Consider the following 16,118-nt stretch of genomic DNA (forward strand, 5'->3'; position numbering starts at 1 on the left):
GTCAGGGCAGAAAGCCCCTGGGGGTGGGGAGGTACCCTCCATGGTCTTGACATCACCCTGAGGAGCCCCAGGAAGTGGCCTTCCACATCTGTGCCTAATCCAGGACAGCCAATTTCCTCTTGCCCCCAAAGGGCAGCTTTTATACTCTCAGATCCAGAGAGACCACAAAAGGTATGGAGTGGAAGAGGGGCACAGAAGGAAGAAGGGACCTGATTTCCCCTTTGGGGACTCATTGCTGTCTTACTTACCTGGGTTCATTGCTTTATTAAGGGGAGGGGGCTCCAGAATGGATTTGGAGAAATTTTTTCAACTTTATTTACCTTGAAGTTTCTAAATATATCAGAAACTATTATCAGTGACTCTTTAAGAAAATTCAGAGATGATGATTTATTGGTCTGAGGCAAGCCCTAGCCTGGGTTCTTTTGAAAATCTCCCCAGGGTCCTCAGCCAAAGTTGTGAACCATTGATTTACAGTGAAAAATGAGGCACCATTGAGGGGGGCATTGTTCCCACCATCACTTTCCACATTGACTCCTTCACTGGCCCCCCACATCCACCTCCATTTTATTCTCCTGAGAAGAGAGAAAATCTTCCTACCTTATATTCAAGTTCAGGTCATAAGGAAGTATGTTATTTTATTGAACAGCACCCTCAGAAAACCTGAATTCTCCCTGAAAATTCCAAACCCAACTTTGGGGCTTATCTGGGGTGATCACACACCCTAGTGTATCCAGGATGATCCTGGTGTGTGTGGAGGTCCCAGCATAATTATTAAGAGTACTCCCTTCCCCTCTCAAAAGTCTCCTGGTTAGGGTACTAGATAAACTACATTAACATTGGAAATGTAACTGTTTTACAGTTGGCCTCTGCTGTAAAAGACTCTAAGAACAAATATGGGAAGTTAACACTTTTTTCTAAACTTACCAATAAGCAAGCCTATTCTGGCTAGGTCCTCAGAAACTCTATTCCTAACTAAAGGTTTTTCAGCTTTTATTTAGGTTTCTTTGGCTTTTGGATGTTGTTGTTGTCTTTTGCCTTAATGCTTTCCCATATATATGGTCTTCTCCCTTGTTACAGGACTTAGGAAAATTCCATAGCAGTCATATCTTTATGACATCTGTATGGTGGCATCACTGTCATTGTCACTTTCTCAATGGACAGTTTCAAAAATATCCTGTGGTGTCACTCTTTTGGCAGTTAGCGGGGAACGAGGAGGAATGATTTACCATTTCTAGAACTCATGCCTTGCTGAGCCAGCCCCAGGGTCTGTGACAGTGATGCTGACAAGCGTTTTGAGAGGTCAGTCGCCTTTCATGGAAATGCTCTCAAACTTAGCAGTATTCTCCAAGACTCTGAGTTCTCTTAATAAATCATGTCCTTAGCCCAGTTTCTATTTTCAGTCACAGCACCCTCTGCGATGACAAGTTCTGTGTGCTGAATAACTACTTTTTAAAAACTGCATCCTTTGTGCTAGTAAAATTACTCTTTAAAAATTCAAAGGGGTGAGGGCTTCCCTGGTGGCGCAGTGGTTGGGAGTCCGCCTGCCGATGCAGGGGATGCGGGTTCGTGCCCCGGTCCGGGAGGATCCCACGTGCGGCGGAGCGGCTGGGCCCGTAAGCCTATGGCCGCTGGGCCTGCGCGTCCGGAGCCTGTGCTCCGCGATAGGAGAGGCCACAGCAGTGAGAGGCTCGCGTACCGCAAAAAAAAAAAAAAAATTCAAAGGGGTGATTCTCCATGTCAACATTTCAGAAAACTTTGGAAGGCAAGCCCTATCCACCTGCCCAGACTGTGAGCCTCCACAGTCTTTGCCCGTGCTCCCCTCCTTACTCTGCTCATGTTGTCCTCTCCTCCCACGTGGAATTTTATGCCTTCACGGTGGCCCTTCTCTGGACCTTGACCGTCTTTATCATGGTGTGCCATGGCTCATTTACTAGATCTACTTCCCACACCAGGCACTGTCCATGTGCCTGGGAGTCTGCACAGACTCTAATGAGCATCCATAAGCTCTTTTCATTCATTCAGGAAGCCCCAGGCAAGTTGTCCATGTCCCCAGGAAGCAGCTCTGCAGGCTAAACTGAGTATCAAGTCCCTGCACTGTCTCCTGCAACTATCACTATTCAGGGTGGGGACACCGGTCTGATCTGACACTCCTGTTTATATAGGTGCCTTTGATCAGTAAGCGTGGTAGATGCATTAGTTATGAAAAATACACTTTGGTAAACCATATATTTTTAAAATACAATGTTATTAGGTCAAAATGATAAAAAAAAAAGAGGAGTCATTGGTAGTGAAAAAAGCTAAGAGCTAATTCTTAGAAAGCACTATTTTCCAGGTATTGTCCTGAATACTTTACATGTATCAATACCAGTAATACTCTTAATAGTCCCAGCAGACACTTCTGTTGTGCTTACCAGGGGCCCAGCCTTGTTCTCACTGATTTACATCCATTGTCTCCTTTCATCCTCACAACAAACCCTGTGAGATCAGGTCCCAGAGAGGACACGAGACACAGAGAGATTCAGTGACTTGGCAAGGTCTCCAGGCTGTGAATGGGTCAGACCCCAGCTGACCTACCTGGTGACTTGATGCTCTGGATATTTACAGTTACGCTTCAGGGCTCCTGAATCTGCTCGTGTCATCCCTGGATTCCGTTTTGTTTCGGCTACTTTCAAGCTCATGTTCTGAACGCTTCCTCTTGCTCTTCCCTTGGGGATTTTTAAATCTTGTCATTGTTTTTAAAAAAAGACTCTCTCTTTCTCCTTAATGATCTGTATGCTTTGCTACTGAAATTTTAAATTTCATTTGGTCTGGACTCTACCTCTAACTGCGTGACCTTGAGCAAGTCGGTCAACCTCTCTGAGCCTGTTTTTGACTATGGGGGGAAAAAAAGAAAGAAACCAGGCCTGATCCTGTGTGCCTGACCTCCCAGAGTTGTTTGGTAGACCCAGTGCAACAGGGGAGAATGTGCTTTTGTGCTGTGTTAACAGATCAGTCTTTTTTTATGCTATTGATTTTCTTAGCCTTTGTCTCATCGTGACTTTCCTGAGATTCCAATGTGAGATTTTAAATTAGCCTCTAAGCTTAATGACTACTATTTAGCGTTAAAGTTTTCCTTTCCAGTTTTTCCTAACTGCTGCCTGAATATTCACCCTTCTCTTTTCCAAAACTGAATGATTATGAGGGGGAGTAATGGTCTCGTCCTCAGGATATTGAATGCTATCAGGTTGTGGTCACTCTTACATGGCAGTCACCCACCCCATAACCATTCAGAATCAAGTTTGTCTCTTTACTTGCAGATTCTAAAAGACTTGGTCTTGGAGGCAATACTTTGTTCTGTCCAAAAACCTGACTTGCATGTCTCCTCCCTGCGAGGCCTGTGGTCATCCATCTCTGTATCAGGATTGGCGTTGCCCCACAGTCCCCCTGAGAAGACCTGAATAGGTGGTTTAACCGTTCTAAAAAATATTCCTGTCGTATGTGACTTTCTGCCCCTTGGAATGGCTGAGTTTGCAGGGCCCAACCTCTTGGAGCTGGTTGGTTCTAGAGAGACAGCCCCCACCCAGGGAGCTGACCACCAGGTGAATCTAGGGCTGCAGGGGAAAGTCACAGCCCTTACCCCTAAGCCTTGGCAGTTAGCACTCACTGCTTATTTTTCTTTCTTTCTTTTTTTTTTTTTTTTTTGTGGTACGCGGGCCTCTCCCTGTTGTGGCCTCTCCCGTTGCGGAGCACAGGCTCTGGACGCGCAGGATCAGCGGCCATGGCTCACGGGTCCAGCCGCTCCGCAGCATGTGGGATCTTCCTGGACCGGGGCACGAACCCATATCCCCTGCATCAGCAGGCGGACTCTCAACCACTGCGCCACCAGGGAAGCCCACTCACTGCTTAAATTGAGTACCTCTTCTATGCTTCTTAGAAATTCTGTAAGTCTTGTGGTCATGGGCACCGCCTGTTTGAAGCTTCCTCCTGGAGGGGCTCACCTCTGCCTCCTGGAACTGGACCCTCAGCCCTCTTGGACAGCTTGGGAGAAAGGAGCTGAACTGCCTTGGTGACTTCCTTCCTGCCCCTTCTCTCTAAGAGGTCTCTGCTGGCCTTGACAGCATCTCTTGCCATAGAGGGTAACCTCGGCCTCTCCCCCTTTTGGCTGTGACACCCTCTCCCCACTCCGTGCAATCTTCGTGGCCAAGTCAAAAGCAAACAGAAGCCCTCCATTCCATGCAAACCTGAAGCATTTCTCCAGAGACAGTATTTCCGGAAGGGCAACGGTTGGCAGGTTGGAGGCTCCCTGGTAGTTGTTGTTTTGAAGGAGCTTCAGGGTGTTGCTGCCTCGTCCGGCTCAGACGTTCAGCTTCACTAGGCTTTCTGGAAGCAAATCAGAGCCTGGCCTCTTCCTAGAGTGCCCCTTGCCCCTTCAAGAAGTAAGTTCCTCTTTTACCTTGAGAACTTCTGCGTGTACTTGGGGAAATTGCATGTTCAAAGACATCCGCACCTGGTTCCCCCCACTCTGCTCACTTCCACTCTGTTGCTGGCGCAACTCTCTTGCCCCAGAGACAGTTGTTCCCATTTTCACTTCCAGCAGCCCCCTAGTCCAGCATCCTGTGCCTGAAGCCCCACCCACAGGAGCCTCCCTCAGCATCCTTTCTGCCCTGGGAGTTCTTGAGACCTGAGGGCAGAGGTTTGGCTGATAGACCTTTTCTCAAAGAATTGAGGCAGAAACACTTATTTCCTGTTGTCCCAGGACTGACCATTGCTGCCGGTGGCATCGTGCCCCCCCACATTTTTGTTGGTCTCCATGAAAAATGTCCCCATTCAAGGCGTAGGCACCTAACAGGCACTCAGGAAATGAGATCTGTATCAAAGAAAGGCAAAAAATAAATAAATGTGGGAAGATACCCTGCCAACCAGAAAGAGACAGTTGAAGGACTAAGCTTGCTTCTCAGCCTCTTTTCCTGCTCAGGGTTTGCTGTCGTGGACCATCACTGATAACATCTTGAGAAGCCAATCAGCAGAGGAGTCTCATGGGGTGTGGCATACTCCAACCATGATGACCCTTGGACATTCTCACACAGCCTGTGTTCTTGCTTTCTGCTGGCTTTTTTTTTTAAAGAAGGAAGATGTCAGTCAATCCAGTCTGTCATGAGGTTAACCTACCATGTTGAGTTTTTGACTTAAAGTTACTTTCTTTGGTTCCATATTAGAATTGGGCTTTCATAATGGATTGTGACTCACTGATCTTGTGCTCTCGTTGGAATGCCCTGGATCACTGTATGAGAGCTTTTTCTGTACTTTCATTCTATTCTGTTCTATCATTGTAGCTGTTTAGTGCCAGTGCTACACATTAATTATATCAGTTTATAAGTTTCTAGAGCTAATTGGGTAGATATTATATATATTTCTACTTATGGATTTTTTACACATATATTCTTTCATAGTAACTCTAGAATATTTTTTAATTCCAAAAAAATCTTGTTGGAATTTGATTAGAATCACTTTAAATATATATATTATTTAGATATAAATTCTATGATGAGAGATAATGAACATCCTTACAACATTGAGGCTTCCTATCCAGGAACATGATGTTTCTCATTTATGCACATCTTCTTCTTTTTCTCTCAAGAAAATTTTGTCAGTTCCTTCAAGTAGGCCCTGTATTGATATTTCAGGAGGTTTGGGCGTTTTGTTTCCTTGTTTGTGTGTTGTTTTTTGGGATGTGTCTGGGCTCAAATAAAATGCAAAACAACTTTCTCATCTCCTGCCTAGAAGTATCACCTCCTGTCATCCTCCCAACCCTGTTCCACCTTTGCCCCATCACATCTTAGCCCTTCCTTTCCAGATGCCTTTAGAGGGTCATGTAACATTTCCTAACCTCCTTTATAAGGAACACTCTGTCTTATCTGCTTTATCTCCTCTTTCTATCATTGACCAATTTCCTATTTTTCTCATTTCAAACAGTGGACGGTCACAGACTGTCTGATCAGAGAAGTGCAATAAGAAGATGGGTGCCTGAGAAAGACTCTTAGCAAGAGTAGGGTGAATGCGCTGGGGGTGAGAAGAGGCTGGAAGCAGGAGGCCCGTGGTGGGCTGCCCTGGGAGGCTGGCACCAGGGCTCGGGTTCAGGGTGCAGGTGGCGGGAATGAAGGACGGGGCATGAGAGGCTTTGTGGAAGAGGATGGGCGACAGTGACTCAGACACAGGACCAGGTGAAGGACGTAGTGAAGGTCACTCTTGCTGGTCTGGGCTTTGACCCTGAAAGAGGATTGAAATGGATCAGAATTGATGACGGCTAATCCCTAGACAGGACGCATGGTTCCGGGCACAGAGAACTTTGGCTTGTTCTTACAGGCGCTGCTCCAGTTTATTGTGGGAGGGGAGGGGAGAGTTGGACAAGCCCGCGTGACCCACCCCTCGTGTCGGGCAGGACAGCCACCAAGGCACTTGAGGGGTCAGTAGCATCCAGTAGAGTCTGTTTTAATTATGAAGAAGAGCATTTAAAATACCTCTTGGATAAAATCCAGAGATTTAACAATTCAATTTCAGATATGACTTTAATTCTTATTCCTTCCTTTGCAAAGTGGTTGGAAGTGCTCTGAAAACATGCAGCATCGTTTGTGAAGATAGCTTCCCCATTATCTCAGGATGCCCAGCAGCTTGCTTCTTCCCGACTTATGAGGGGTGTGGGTGTGGTTGTGTCCGTTGGTGTGAACTGAGTTCTACTGAGAATGGGGGCAAGGACATCTCAGGCTCAGAGCCACCCCGAGTCTGTGTGGGTTGCTTGCTGCACGTGGACGCTGGCTGAGGGGGGAGGGCTGAAATCTGAACGGTGCTTCCCTCTCAAGCTGTTTGCCATGGGGCTGTGTCTCCCTGGAGGTGGGCATCTATTTCTCATTTGCACAAAGGCTGCAGTTGGGCTGGGCCTGCTCAGGCATTTCTGCAGGCTCCTAGAATGACGGGGACTCTATAGATGGGGTCTAAGGGCTAATGATTCCCAGGGAACTCCTGCCTTCCCATAAATGCTTCCTGCGCTGGAGCCTGGCTGTGGGTAGTTGCCTGTCCAATGCCAGGTCCCAGGCTTCTTCTGTCTTCCATGCTTCCGTCCATGTGGCTTCCTTCCTTGTGCTCATGAGATGTCTCACTGCTGTCTCTCTGGGCCTCACATCCACATTCTAGGCAGGAAGAAGGAGGAAAGGCAAAAGGCATGGCTCACTGGGTCTATCTCTTTTTAATCAGGAAAACAAAAACCCAAACTGCCAGCCTTACCTGCCAAGGGTCCAGGGAGGTGACTGATTTCACTGACATATTACCAGCCTGAAAAAAATCAAGTCCCTGTGGTGAGCAGGGAAGAGGGAATGGATGTTGCACAGGCTCCCTGCAGCACCTGGAGGGGTGGACACCCTGCATCCCAACGTGGGCATCGCAAGTCATCACATCTGTCTTCATTGCCTGTAATCAGCATTTTGTCAAACCTTTTCTCATTCCTTTTTAGCCTTCTATACACAAAATAATGTTTTAAAGTAGATTTCAGGGGCTCCTGATAAGCTTATTTGCTTAAATATATAGAAGACAAGCTTGCCCTACAGAGTGAGGGTGCATTTATGCCGCGTGTCCCTGGGACCTCACAGTTCCAAGCCGACGAGCACACCCATAGGAATGGTTCCTCCTGGCTACCAGGCGGCCAAACAGCTGGGATGCTTTCAGTTATTTTCTTCATGAAGAAATTGTAATTTATTCCCAAATGCATATCTAAGGACCTAAAATAGAATGTTAGCAATTGAGTTTGGAAGGGCTCAGTAGGATGTAAGGGGCCGCAGCCGTTTTTCCTAGCCAGCTCCCAACCTCCTGTGCTACAGCGACCAGCTGCCCTGGGCGGTTCAGCTGCTCCCTGGCCCAGCCAGGTTCCCTTCCTCAGAGGAGAGGCTGAGGCCTCAGCACAGGAGGCCGTCCTTGAGCAGCTGTCAGCTGCTCAGCTGGGGCCTGCCTGCAGGGGGGTTCTGAGCAGCTGATTCATGGAGCTCCCCCATATGGCCCCCAGACCTCCAGCTTCATCTCTGGCAGTTCCCTGGAACTAGACAAAGGCACTTCTCCTCTCCTTATATTCTCTCCCAGCCCCAGGCTAGTCCTAGACAGTCTTGAGGGTCCAGCTCAGGTGGCAGCTTCTCCAGACCCTAACCCCCTCCACCACCAGGGGAGTTAGCTACCCCACAGCTGGGTCCCTCACACAGTGAGCACACCCCGTCACTGTGCTGGATGTGTCTTACCCATCCTCGTCACCCCAGGCTTGTTTCATGAATCAAAATCATCATAATTGGGCTTCCCTGGTGGCGCAGTGGTTGAGAGTCCGCCTGGCGTTGCAGGGGACACAGGTTCGTGCCCCGGTCTGGGAAGATCCCATATGCCGCGGAGCGGCTGGGCCCGTGAGCCATGGCCGCTGAGCCTGTGCGTCCGGAGCCTGTGCTCCGCAACGGGAGAGACCACAACAGTGAGAGGCCCCCGTACCGCAAAAAAAAAAAAAAATCATCATCTTCCCAGCCCTGTGGCCTCAAGGGAAGCTGTGCAGCACAGGAAGCTTGCTGGCCAGCCCCCCTCCACCTGTCCCGGTTGCCACCCGCCCTTGACTTCCCGAGAGCTGAAGGGGAAAGCTGGGAGCCTTGTCACAGCTCTGGGCAGAGGTGAGCATTGGCTCAGCACCTCACACCCTTCCTGGCTTCTGGCTGTGTGCCAGCCCGGGGCTGGCCGCAGGGACTGCCCCGAGGATGCCAGGCCAGCAGGGAGGCCACATACATCAGGGCTCTGTGGGGACATGGTCCCCCTCCTCGGCCTCTTTGCTAGTTTATCCCTCACTCCTCTTCACCCACCCACTGGGCAGCTGCCCAGATGGCTGAGTGTAGCAGGAGAGGCGGAAGTGCTCAGGTGTCAGGGCGGAGGATGTTGGAATGATGAGGGGAGCCCCTGAGATGCCGGATTCCCTTCTGGCTCCCATCTCCTCGGTGCGCGGACCAGGTTTCTCCATCTCTGGGCACACACCACACGCTCCAGGGCCAACCAAGGCACATTCCGACACCTCGCAGCCTGCAGGAAGGGAACTCTGAGAGGTTTGAGTTTTGTTTCCACTGCCTCTATGGAAAAAAAACAGGGTTTTTTTTTTCCTTCCAAAATATCACATTTTTCCCAATTGAAGGCAAATCAATTTTATTTTGTAACGTGTCTGACTCGCGAAGTTCCATTGCTGCCCTGCTCTTGGCGGCCTCTTGGAACTAATCCCTGATCTCTGCTGTGCTGAGAGGTAGCCAGTCCTTCCCTGAGCTAAACTGAGGGCATTTGTTTTCATGTCTAAGTAAGTTGTGAGTTTGCTTTTAATAGAGGACCAAAGATGATGCATTAATCTTGGATTCTCCTTATTTTATCACAAGAAAACTGCTGCAGATGGAAAAAAGCAGGAGATCATCGTCCTGGATTCCAAGAGGAGCAATGCTATTAATATTGGTCTGACAGTGCTGCCCCCTCCAAGAACGATTAAGATAGCCATTCTGAATTTTGATGAATATGCCTTAAACAAAGAAGGGATTGAGGTAAGGGGAGCTCCGTGCAGTGTTATTTGTGTTCTGTAATACGTTGCATATGTAAACAGTACTGTGTCCAATGTGACTTTCTCCACAGGGTGGCTTGCCATTTTTCTGTCTCAGCCAGATTCTGAATAATGTTAATAATTCTCACATCTTGTTTTTTAACTTCTGGGGGGAAAGCAGCCCCACTTTGCCTAGGAAATTCAGAGATCCTCACTCTCTGGTTCATTTAACTTCCTTCTGACCACATTCCGCCTACCTCGATGTGGAAGAAGAATTTGACAACTTCCACAGGGGTGGGGCTGGGATGCCTTCTTTCACATCATTTCAAACCAAATACGTTTAATGAACAGTCTCAAAAGTAGGGTTTTCCATACGTGCTCACTCCGTATTAGCGGATTTGTTTCTCTCTTGGCACCCTTTGGGGTGTGTAGAGATGGGTTTCATTTGATCAGCTGGAGAACCCAAGCCAACTGAGTCTGCAGCATTTGTTAATCTGAGTGGCACAAGTGGAGAGAGATTGGGTGTGACTACATGGCTGGCAGGCGGCCCACTTGGCGCCACAGCTCCCCTGCTCTGCCAGGGTCCAGTGCCCTTCCACCAGGCCCTGCTCACCCTCCGCTGTGGGCTGGTGCCTGTCTGTAGGAAGTTAAATCTCCTGTTCTTATAACAGAGAAAGAGTGAGTGAAACCAATGGCTCAGCCCACCGATTCCTACAGACGGGTGGATGGCCTGGAGGCCCACTGGGTCAGAGTGGGGATCTGAGGACACTGCTTCATGACGTTGGGTGACACCCACCCCATCCTTCTATTGGCAAAGAGCCCTGGATTCCTTTAAAGGCTCTCCAGGGCCTCCCTGGTGGCGCAGTGGTTGAGAGTCCGCCTGCCGATGCAGGGGATACGGGTTCGTGCCCCGGTCTGGGAGTATCCCATATGCCGCGGAGCGGCTGGGCCCGTGGGCCATGGCCGCTGAGCCTGCGCATCCGGAGCCTGCGCGTCCGGAGCCTGTGCTCCGCAACGGGAGAGGCCACAGCGGTGAGAGGCCCGCATACCGCAAAAAGAAAAAAAAAAAAAAAAAAAAAAAAAAAAAAAAAAAAAAAGGCTCTCCATATGTGAGATTCCTTCATACCCAGTCTTATTTGAAAACCTCGAGAGTGAAGGAAGCCAATGAAGGCTGGCTGCAGCGAGGGAGAGCGGGCTTTGGCAGGAGAGTTGAAAGTGAGGGAGGCCTGGGGGGCTGTGCCGGACGCGTCTCCAGCCCTGAGTGTGGTAGGGGGCAGTGGGGCCCATGGGGCAAAGTGATGCCTGAACCCAGGAAGACAGCCGTGCCTTTGTGCTTTGGAAAGCAGAGACCTCCACAGGAAAAGCCGTGTTCCAGAGGTTTGTACTGGATTGAGTACAAACTTCAAAATCCATGTCTACCCAGAACCCCAGAATGTGACCTTATTTGGAAATAGGGTCTTTGCAGACATGATCAAGTTGAGATAAAGTCATCCTGGATTAGGGTGGGTCCTACTCCACTGGCTGATATCCTTCTAAGAAGAGAGAAGTTTGGACATAGACACAGAGAGGGGAATGCCATGGGAACACCGAGGATACACAGGAAGACACACAGAACAGAACACCGTGTGATGATGGAGGCAGAAATTGGAGGGAAGCGTTTACAAGCCAAGGAACATGAAGGACTGCCGACAACCACCAGAAGCGAGGACAAAGCAAGGAAAGATCTTCCCCTCGAGTCTTCAGAAAGAGCATGGCCCTGCCGACACCTTGATATTAGACTTCTAGTCTCTCAAACGGTGAGAGAATAAATTTCCTTTGTTTGGAACCCCTGAGTTTGTGATGCTTTGTTATGGCAAACCTAGGAAACCAGTAAGAGGCCTAAGCAACTCTGCCCTGAGAAACACACACACAGCCTGTGCCAGGAGCAGGTACGATGAGGGAAATGCACTTCCATCTGGCTGGAGAGGAGGTGGAGCCCGAGCCCTGGACTCAGGCCATGCAACACAGCAGGTCAACAGAGCCAGGGACTGAGGGCACGTGGCAGAACGGGGAGGGTGTAAAAAGGAGAGAGCAGGTGACAGTAGGCAAATACAGAGAGGGACAGTGAGGCAGCTGCCAGACAGCGAGAAAGAAGGGGGCAGGCCCAGCCTCAGTGTGAGGCACGTCCACCCTGGGACGCACAGAGCAGCAAGAGAGAGGGGCATTGGGCAGGTGGGAGCTGCCAAGTGGGACGAACCACGTGCAAAGTGTCTCTCACATAGGACAGACAGAGTAGTAGGCCCTAGCGCACGTCCTGGCCATCCTGTTTACTTCACAGGATCTTTTAAAGACTGCAGAAGCTTCAGATTCGTACATAGGCTCCAAATGCAGCCAGGGCCAGCTTGATTGAAGGAAAAAGTGACAACTTCCCCTTTTAAAAATATTTCCCCTTATTGCCATGAGAACTTGAAAGTCCATCAGGAGAGGTGGATGCCTTTGGTTTTGCCTCTTTTCTTTCCTGAAATGTCAGTCTCCCTGGGTGGGGAGAGTTTCAGATACAATAAGTTACTTAGATTTTAGAATGAATCAAATTATTTTTTCCTTTTCTGACTGGTTTCCAGCTGAGCACCTTTTCAATCCAGGAAGGGATGATGATAGGTACAGTAACGATGACGGATGTAGGAGCAGCACAGCACTAAACTTGACTTTCCTAGGTTTCCTCCTGTGGGCCAGACACCAGGTAGGTGCTTCACACGGATGCTCATCAGAACCTTACTAGGTACATACTATTATGTTCTTCATCTTAAAGATGAAGAGGGTGAGTTCCAACGTTGGTCTGTGTCCAAGCTCACAAGCCAGTAAGAGGTCGAGCTGAAATATGATTTCTAGAGCCTGAGTCTGAAGTGCAATCCACAGGCCAGCCCTGGTGGCAGCCAGCCCAGGTGGGCTGTCTGGGCCTGGGCTCACGCACCGAAAAGAATAAGAGGGAATCTGAAAGGGGAGTGAGAAGATGATTGAGGCAACGCAGTCCGCATCACAGCGCTGCCTATGGTTTTCCTCTGGGAGTAGCTGGCATATGAAATGAGGTACAGTGAGAGGACACAGCCATAGAAAACACTGCCTATCCCTTCCTGAGAGCTTATTGTGTCATGAGTGCTCGGTAAATTCATATATAGTCACAAGACATGGAGTTACACATTTTTACCACAGTTTTTGTTGAAAGCAAGGTTTATCAACTGGCACTATTGCCATTCTGGACTGGACAGTTCTTTATTGTGGGAGCTGCCCTGTGCATTGTAGGGGGTTCAGGATCCCTGGCCTCTGCCCACAAGATGCCAGTGGCACCCATCCAGGGGTGACAACCAAAAATGTCTCTTAGACTTCATCAATATACCCTGGGGACAGAATCACCCTGATTGAGAACCCCTCATCTGAAGCTGCCTGGGCAAATCCAGAGACTGTATATTTTCAACTCTTGTCAGCTGTAGCTGAGAATCCAGAAGAAACCAGTCCTTGTGGGGAAGACAGAACCCAGGCCCTTCCAGCTGTTACCTGCTGTCTCTGGCCACTGATCCCAGGGGCCCAAGGGGTAGAGATGGTCTTCATCCAAGTGCAGAGCTACTCCTCCAAAGCTTATTGTCTAGGCTTGTTGTTCAAGAGTTACGTCAGGGCTGAGAAGAGATGTAAGTTGTATCCTTACAGATCTTCACTAATATGATTTCCAGCTTATGCCCAAATGGCCTTTTGCCAAACCGTCTGCTTCTTGGATGCAGGCCCTGTAGCGTGGCACCACGGCTTAATGGGGTCATTCGAAACGAAACCTCTGTGTACCTGGACGTGATTAGGATGTATTCACTGACATCCTGTTTGTCAACCCCATGTTTTGTATTTGGTTCATCATGAAAACCCATGGGAGTAAGTAACTTCATGAAGGAAGTAGTTTTTCATAAGAGTATTAAGCTTTAGAATATGATTTGGGGGCATCTCTAAGTATTATTAATGATATTTTCCCAAGTAAAACATCGCTGAGGTATCACAGATGGAAGTAGGAAGGGTTTTCATTTTTCTCCTTGCTTTTCTCATTTTTAGAGTCTGTGTTTACTCAGAGGGTAACACAATTGAATGGCTCCAAACGACATTTAACTTGGCCCTGCTTGGCTGCCAGGCCAGTCAGCATCCTAGAAACAGAATTTCCCTTTGGCCACCTGTACAAAACTACAGTATCTTCTCAAGCAGTTTGTGTTGGGGAACCCCGTCCACAGGTCCCTGAGTGCGCGCTGGACATGCGCAGATGAGCCTGAGTGCAGGAGCCCATCAGTGGGTCCACAGTGCCAGGAATCAGAATGTCCCAGTGACTGGGCACCTTAGCCACACTGGTAGTTTGTGGAATCGCCATGAGCATGGAAGTAGTGCTAGAAAGTAGGAGGAGCCCCTGGGTGGTTCTCCAGCGCTTCCTTGGTTGATCCAGCTTAGCTTCAGGCACTGCATCTTCATCTGTAAATTGGCGCATAATTTCTGCCTTACATGCCTCACTTGAGTAATCATAAGAAGGAAAGAAGATAGTATCAAGAAATAAACTTGAGAAGTTAACTAAAAAAAAAAAAAAAAAAAGCCCCTCCCTGAGATGAAGTGCATGAAGAGAATACCATTGTCTCATGAGACTGCAAGTTGCATCCAAACTAGCCTCAGCCATAAAGGCTCCAAGTTTCTGCTGTTAGAATCTCATCCAGAGTCATAGCCAGGGTTCTGTTCAGGAGATATGGGGATACATGTATATGTATAGCTGATTCAATTTGTTATAAAGCAGAAACTAACACACCATTGTAAAACAATTATACTCCAATAAAGATGTTAAAAAAAAAAGAACTCACAAGACATGATAATTACTTAGCATGGTCTCATCTGCAGGTGAATGAGATGGCCAAACCCCAAAGCATTTGGGTCCATAAAAAATAAGTATGACTTATGAATTTTCATCTGAAATATGATTTTCAGATACAAAAGCAAGCATACTTAAAGCAGTGCTGGAGAAACACTGTCTGGAAGAAAGCAAAAAAAACACTGAGATTATTATGTCATGGGCCTGTTTGATGTTTTTCTCCCTGTGAAACCAAATGGTCATCACAGAAACATCAGTAAATCTACTGACATTGTAAAGAGCAAATTAAAGGTATGCTCATTCCCTTGTCATTCTGCTCATGGAAAAACGGGGCCATCACCTCATAGGAGGTAGCGTTGACCTCCTGTCCCCCTGTCTTACGGCTATTTTTATTGTCAGTGATGTGTAAAAAAGAAGTAAAATAAGCTGGCAGATGGTAACCTCATAAATCTTCAGTAGTGAACAAGTGGTTTAAATTAGAGAAAGGAAAAACAAAGGAGTGTTTGATTACTTTCCCAAAGGAAAAAAGCAAACAAAAATCATCCCAGGAAAATGCCTTCTGAAGAAGGGGGAAAAGCGTTGACAACTTTATATTTTGGAATTCTTGTACATGCTTAAAACAATTTGAGCATTAAGAAAATTAAAATACAAATTCTTAGTTAAGTTTTTCTTTTGAAAACCAGTTGAGTTCAAATGCTGGGTGTTTTGGAAGAAGTGACATCTGCTTGGATTGTTTTGGTCCTTTTTAAATGCCATCTATGTGGACAGGTGGGATCAGTAGCAGCAGCCTGTGGGAGAACAAGGAGGATTGTCACTGAATGTCTCCCCGATGCTCCATTCCACCCACATAATCTGTGTTTGGAGCCGTGATGAAGAGGATGTTGGAAGAAGAGGTATCTAGGGCTCACCACCAGTGACCTCACTCTGACCACAGCCCAAAACAGGTCTTCAATACAGTTTGTCATCACTGGCTTCTGATCAACTCCTGAGACAGCCCTCCCTGATAACACTTTCAGAAGCCTGGGACAACTACTACCCCACCCAGATACATCCTAAGGCACAATCATGTAGATATCTGCATGTTTGCTGATTCTGGTGTCAAGTGTCCAGTTTTTTATTTTGGCTTTTTTTAAATTAATATAGAGTAGAGTTGACTTTTGGAGGGGGTCCGGGTCTATTGAGTTTTAAAACATATATAAATTCATGCAATGACCACTGTAGTCAAAATTCAAAACAGTCCCATCTCCCAAAAAAGCTCTTGTGCTGTCCCTTTCTAGTCACACCCTTAACCCACCCCTAGCCCCTGTTAATGACTGATTGATTCTCATCACTATGGTTTTGTCTTTCCGAGAATGTCATACACATGGAATCTGACAGCGAGTAACCTTTTGAGATTGGCTTCTTTCACTCAGCATGATCGATGCCTCTGAGACTCATCCAAGTCGCAGTTTGTATCTACAGTTGGTCCCTTTTTATTGCTGAGTATCATCGCATTGTAGGGATGTACCACTGGCTGTTTGTAAATATAAATATTCACCCGTTGAAGAATATTTAGCTTGGTCCAGTTCATAGCAGTTATGAATAAAGCTAATACAAATACTCATGTACAAGTTTTTGTGTGAATACTGTTTTAATTTTTCTGGGTAAATACAAACGGAATTGCTAGGTCATGTGATAACTCTATGTTTAATCTTTTGA

General features: G+C 47.6%; 1 protein-coding gene across 6 annotated transcripts in view; it reads left to right on the forward strand.

Annotated features, from left to right (window-relative positions):
* FHOD3 (formin homology 2 domain containing 3) overlaps positions 1–16,118 on the forward strand; it is a 495,977-nt gene that overhangs the window by 431,467 nt on the left and 48,392 nt on the right. For all 6 annotated transcript variants that reach the window (XM_082640045.1, XM_082640046.1, XM_082640047.1 and 3 more), the window contains one exon: positions 9,408–9,566. In XM_082640045.1, coding sequence (XP_082496171.1) covers positions 9,408–9,566 — 159 coding nt within the window. The remainder of the gene's footprint in view (positions 1–9,407; positions 9,567–16,118) is intronic.

Source organism: Mesoplodon mirus (assembly GCF_964341445.2).
Source record: "Mesoplodon mirus genome assembly, chromosome: 13".
In the NCBI taxonomy this organism is placed as follows: Eukaryota; Metazoa; Chordata; class Mammalia; order Artiodactyla; family Ziphiidae; genus Mesoplodon; species Mesoplodon mirus.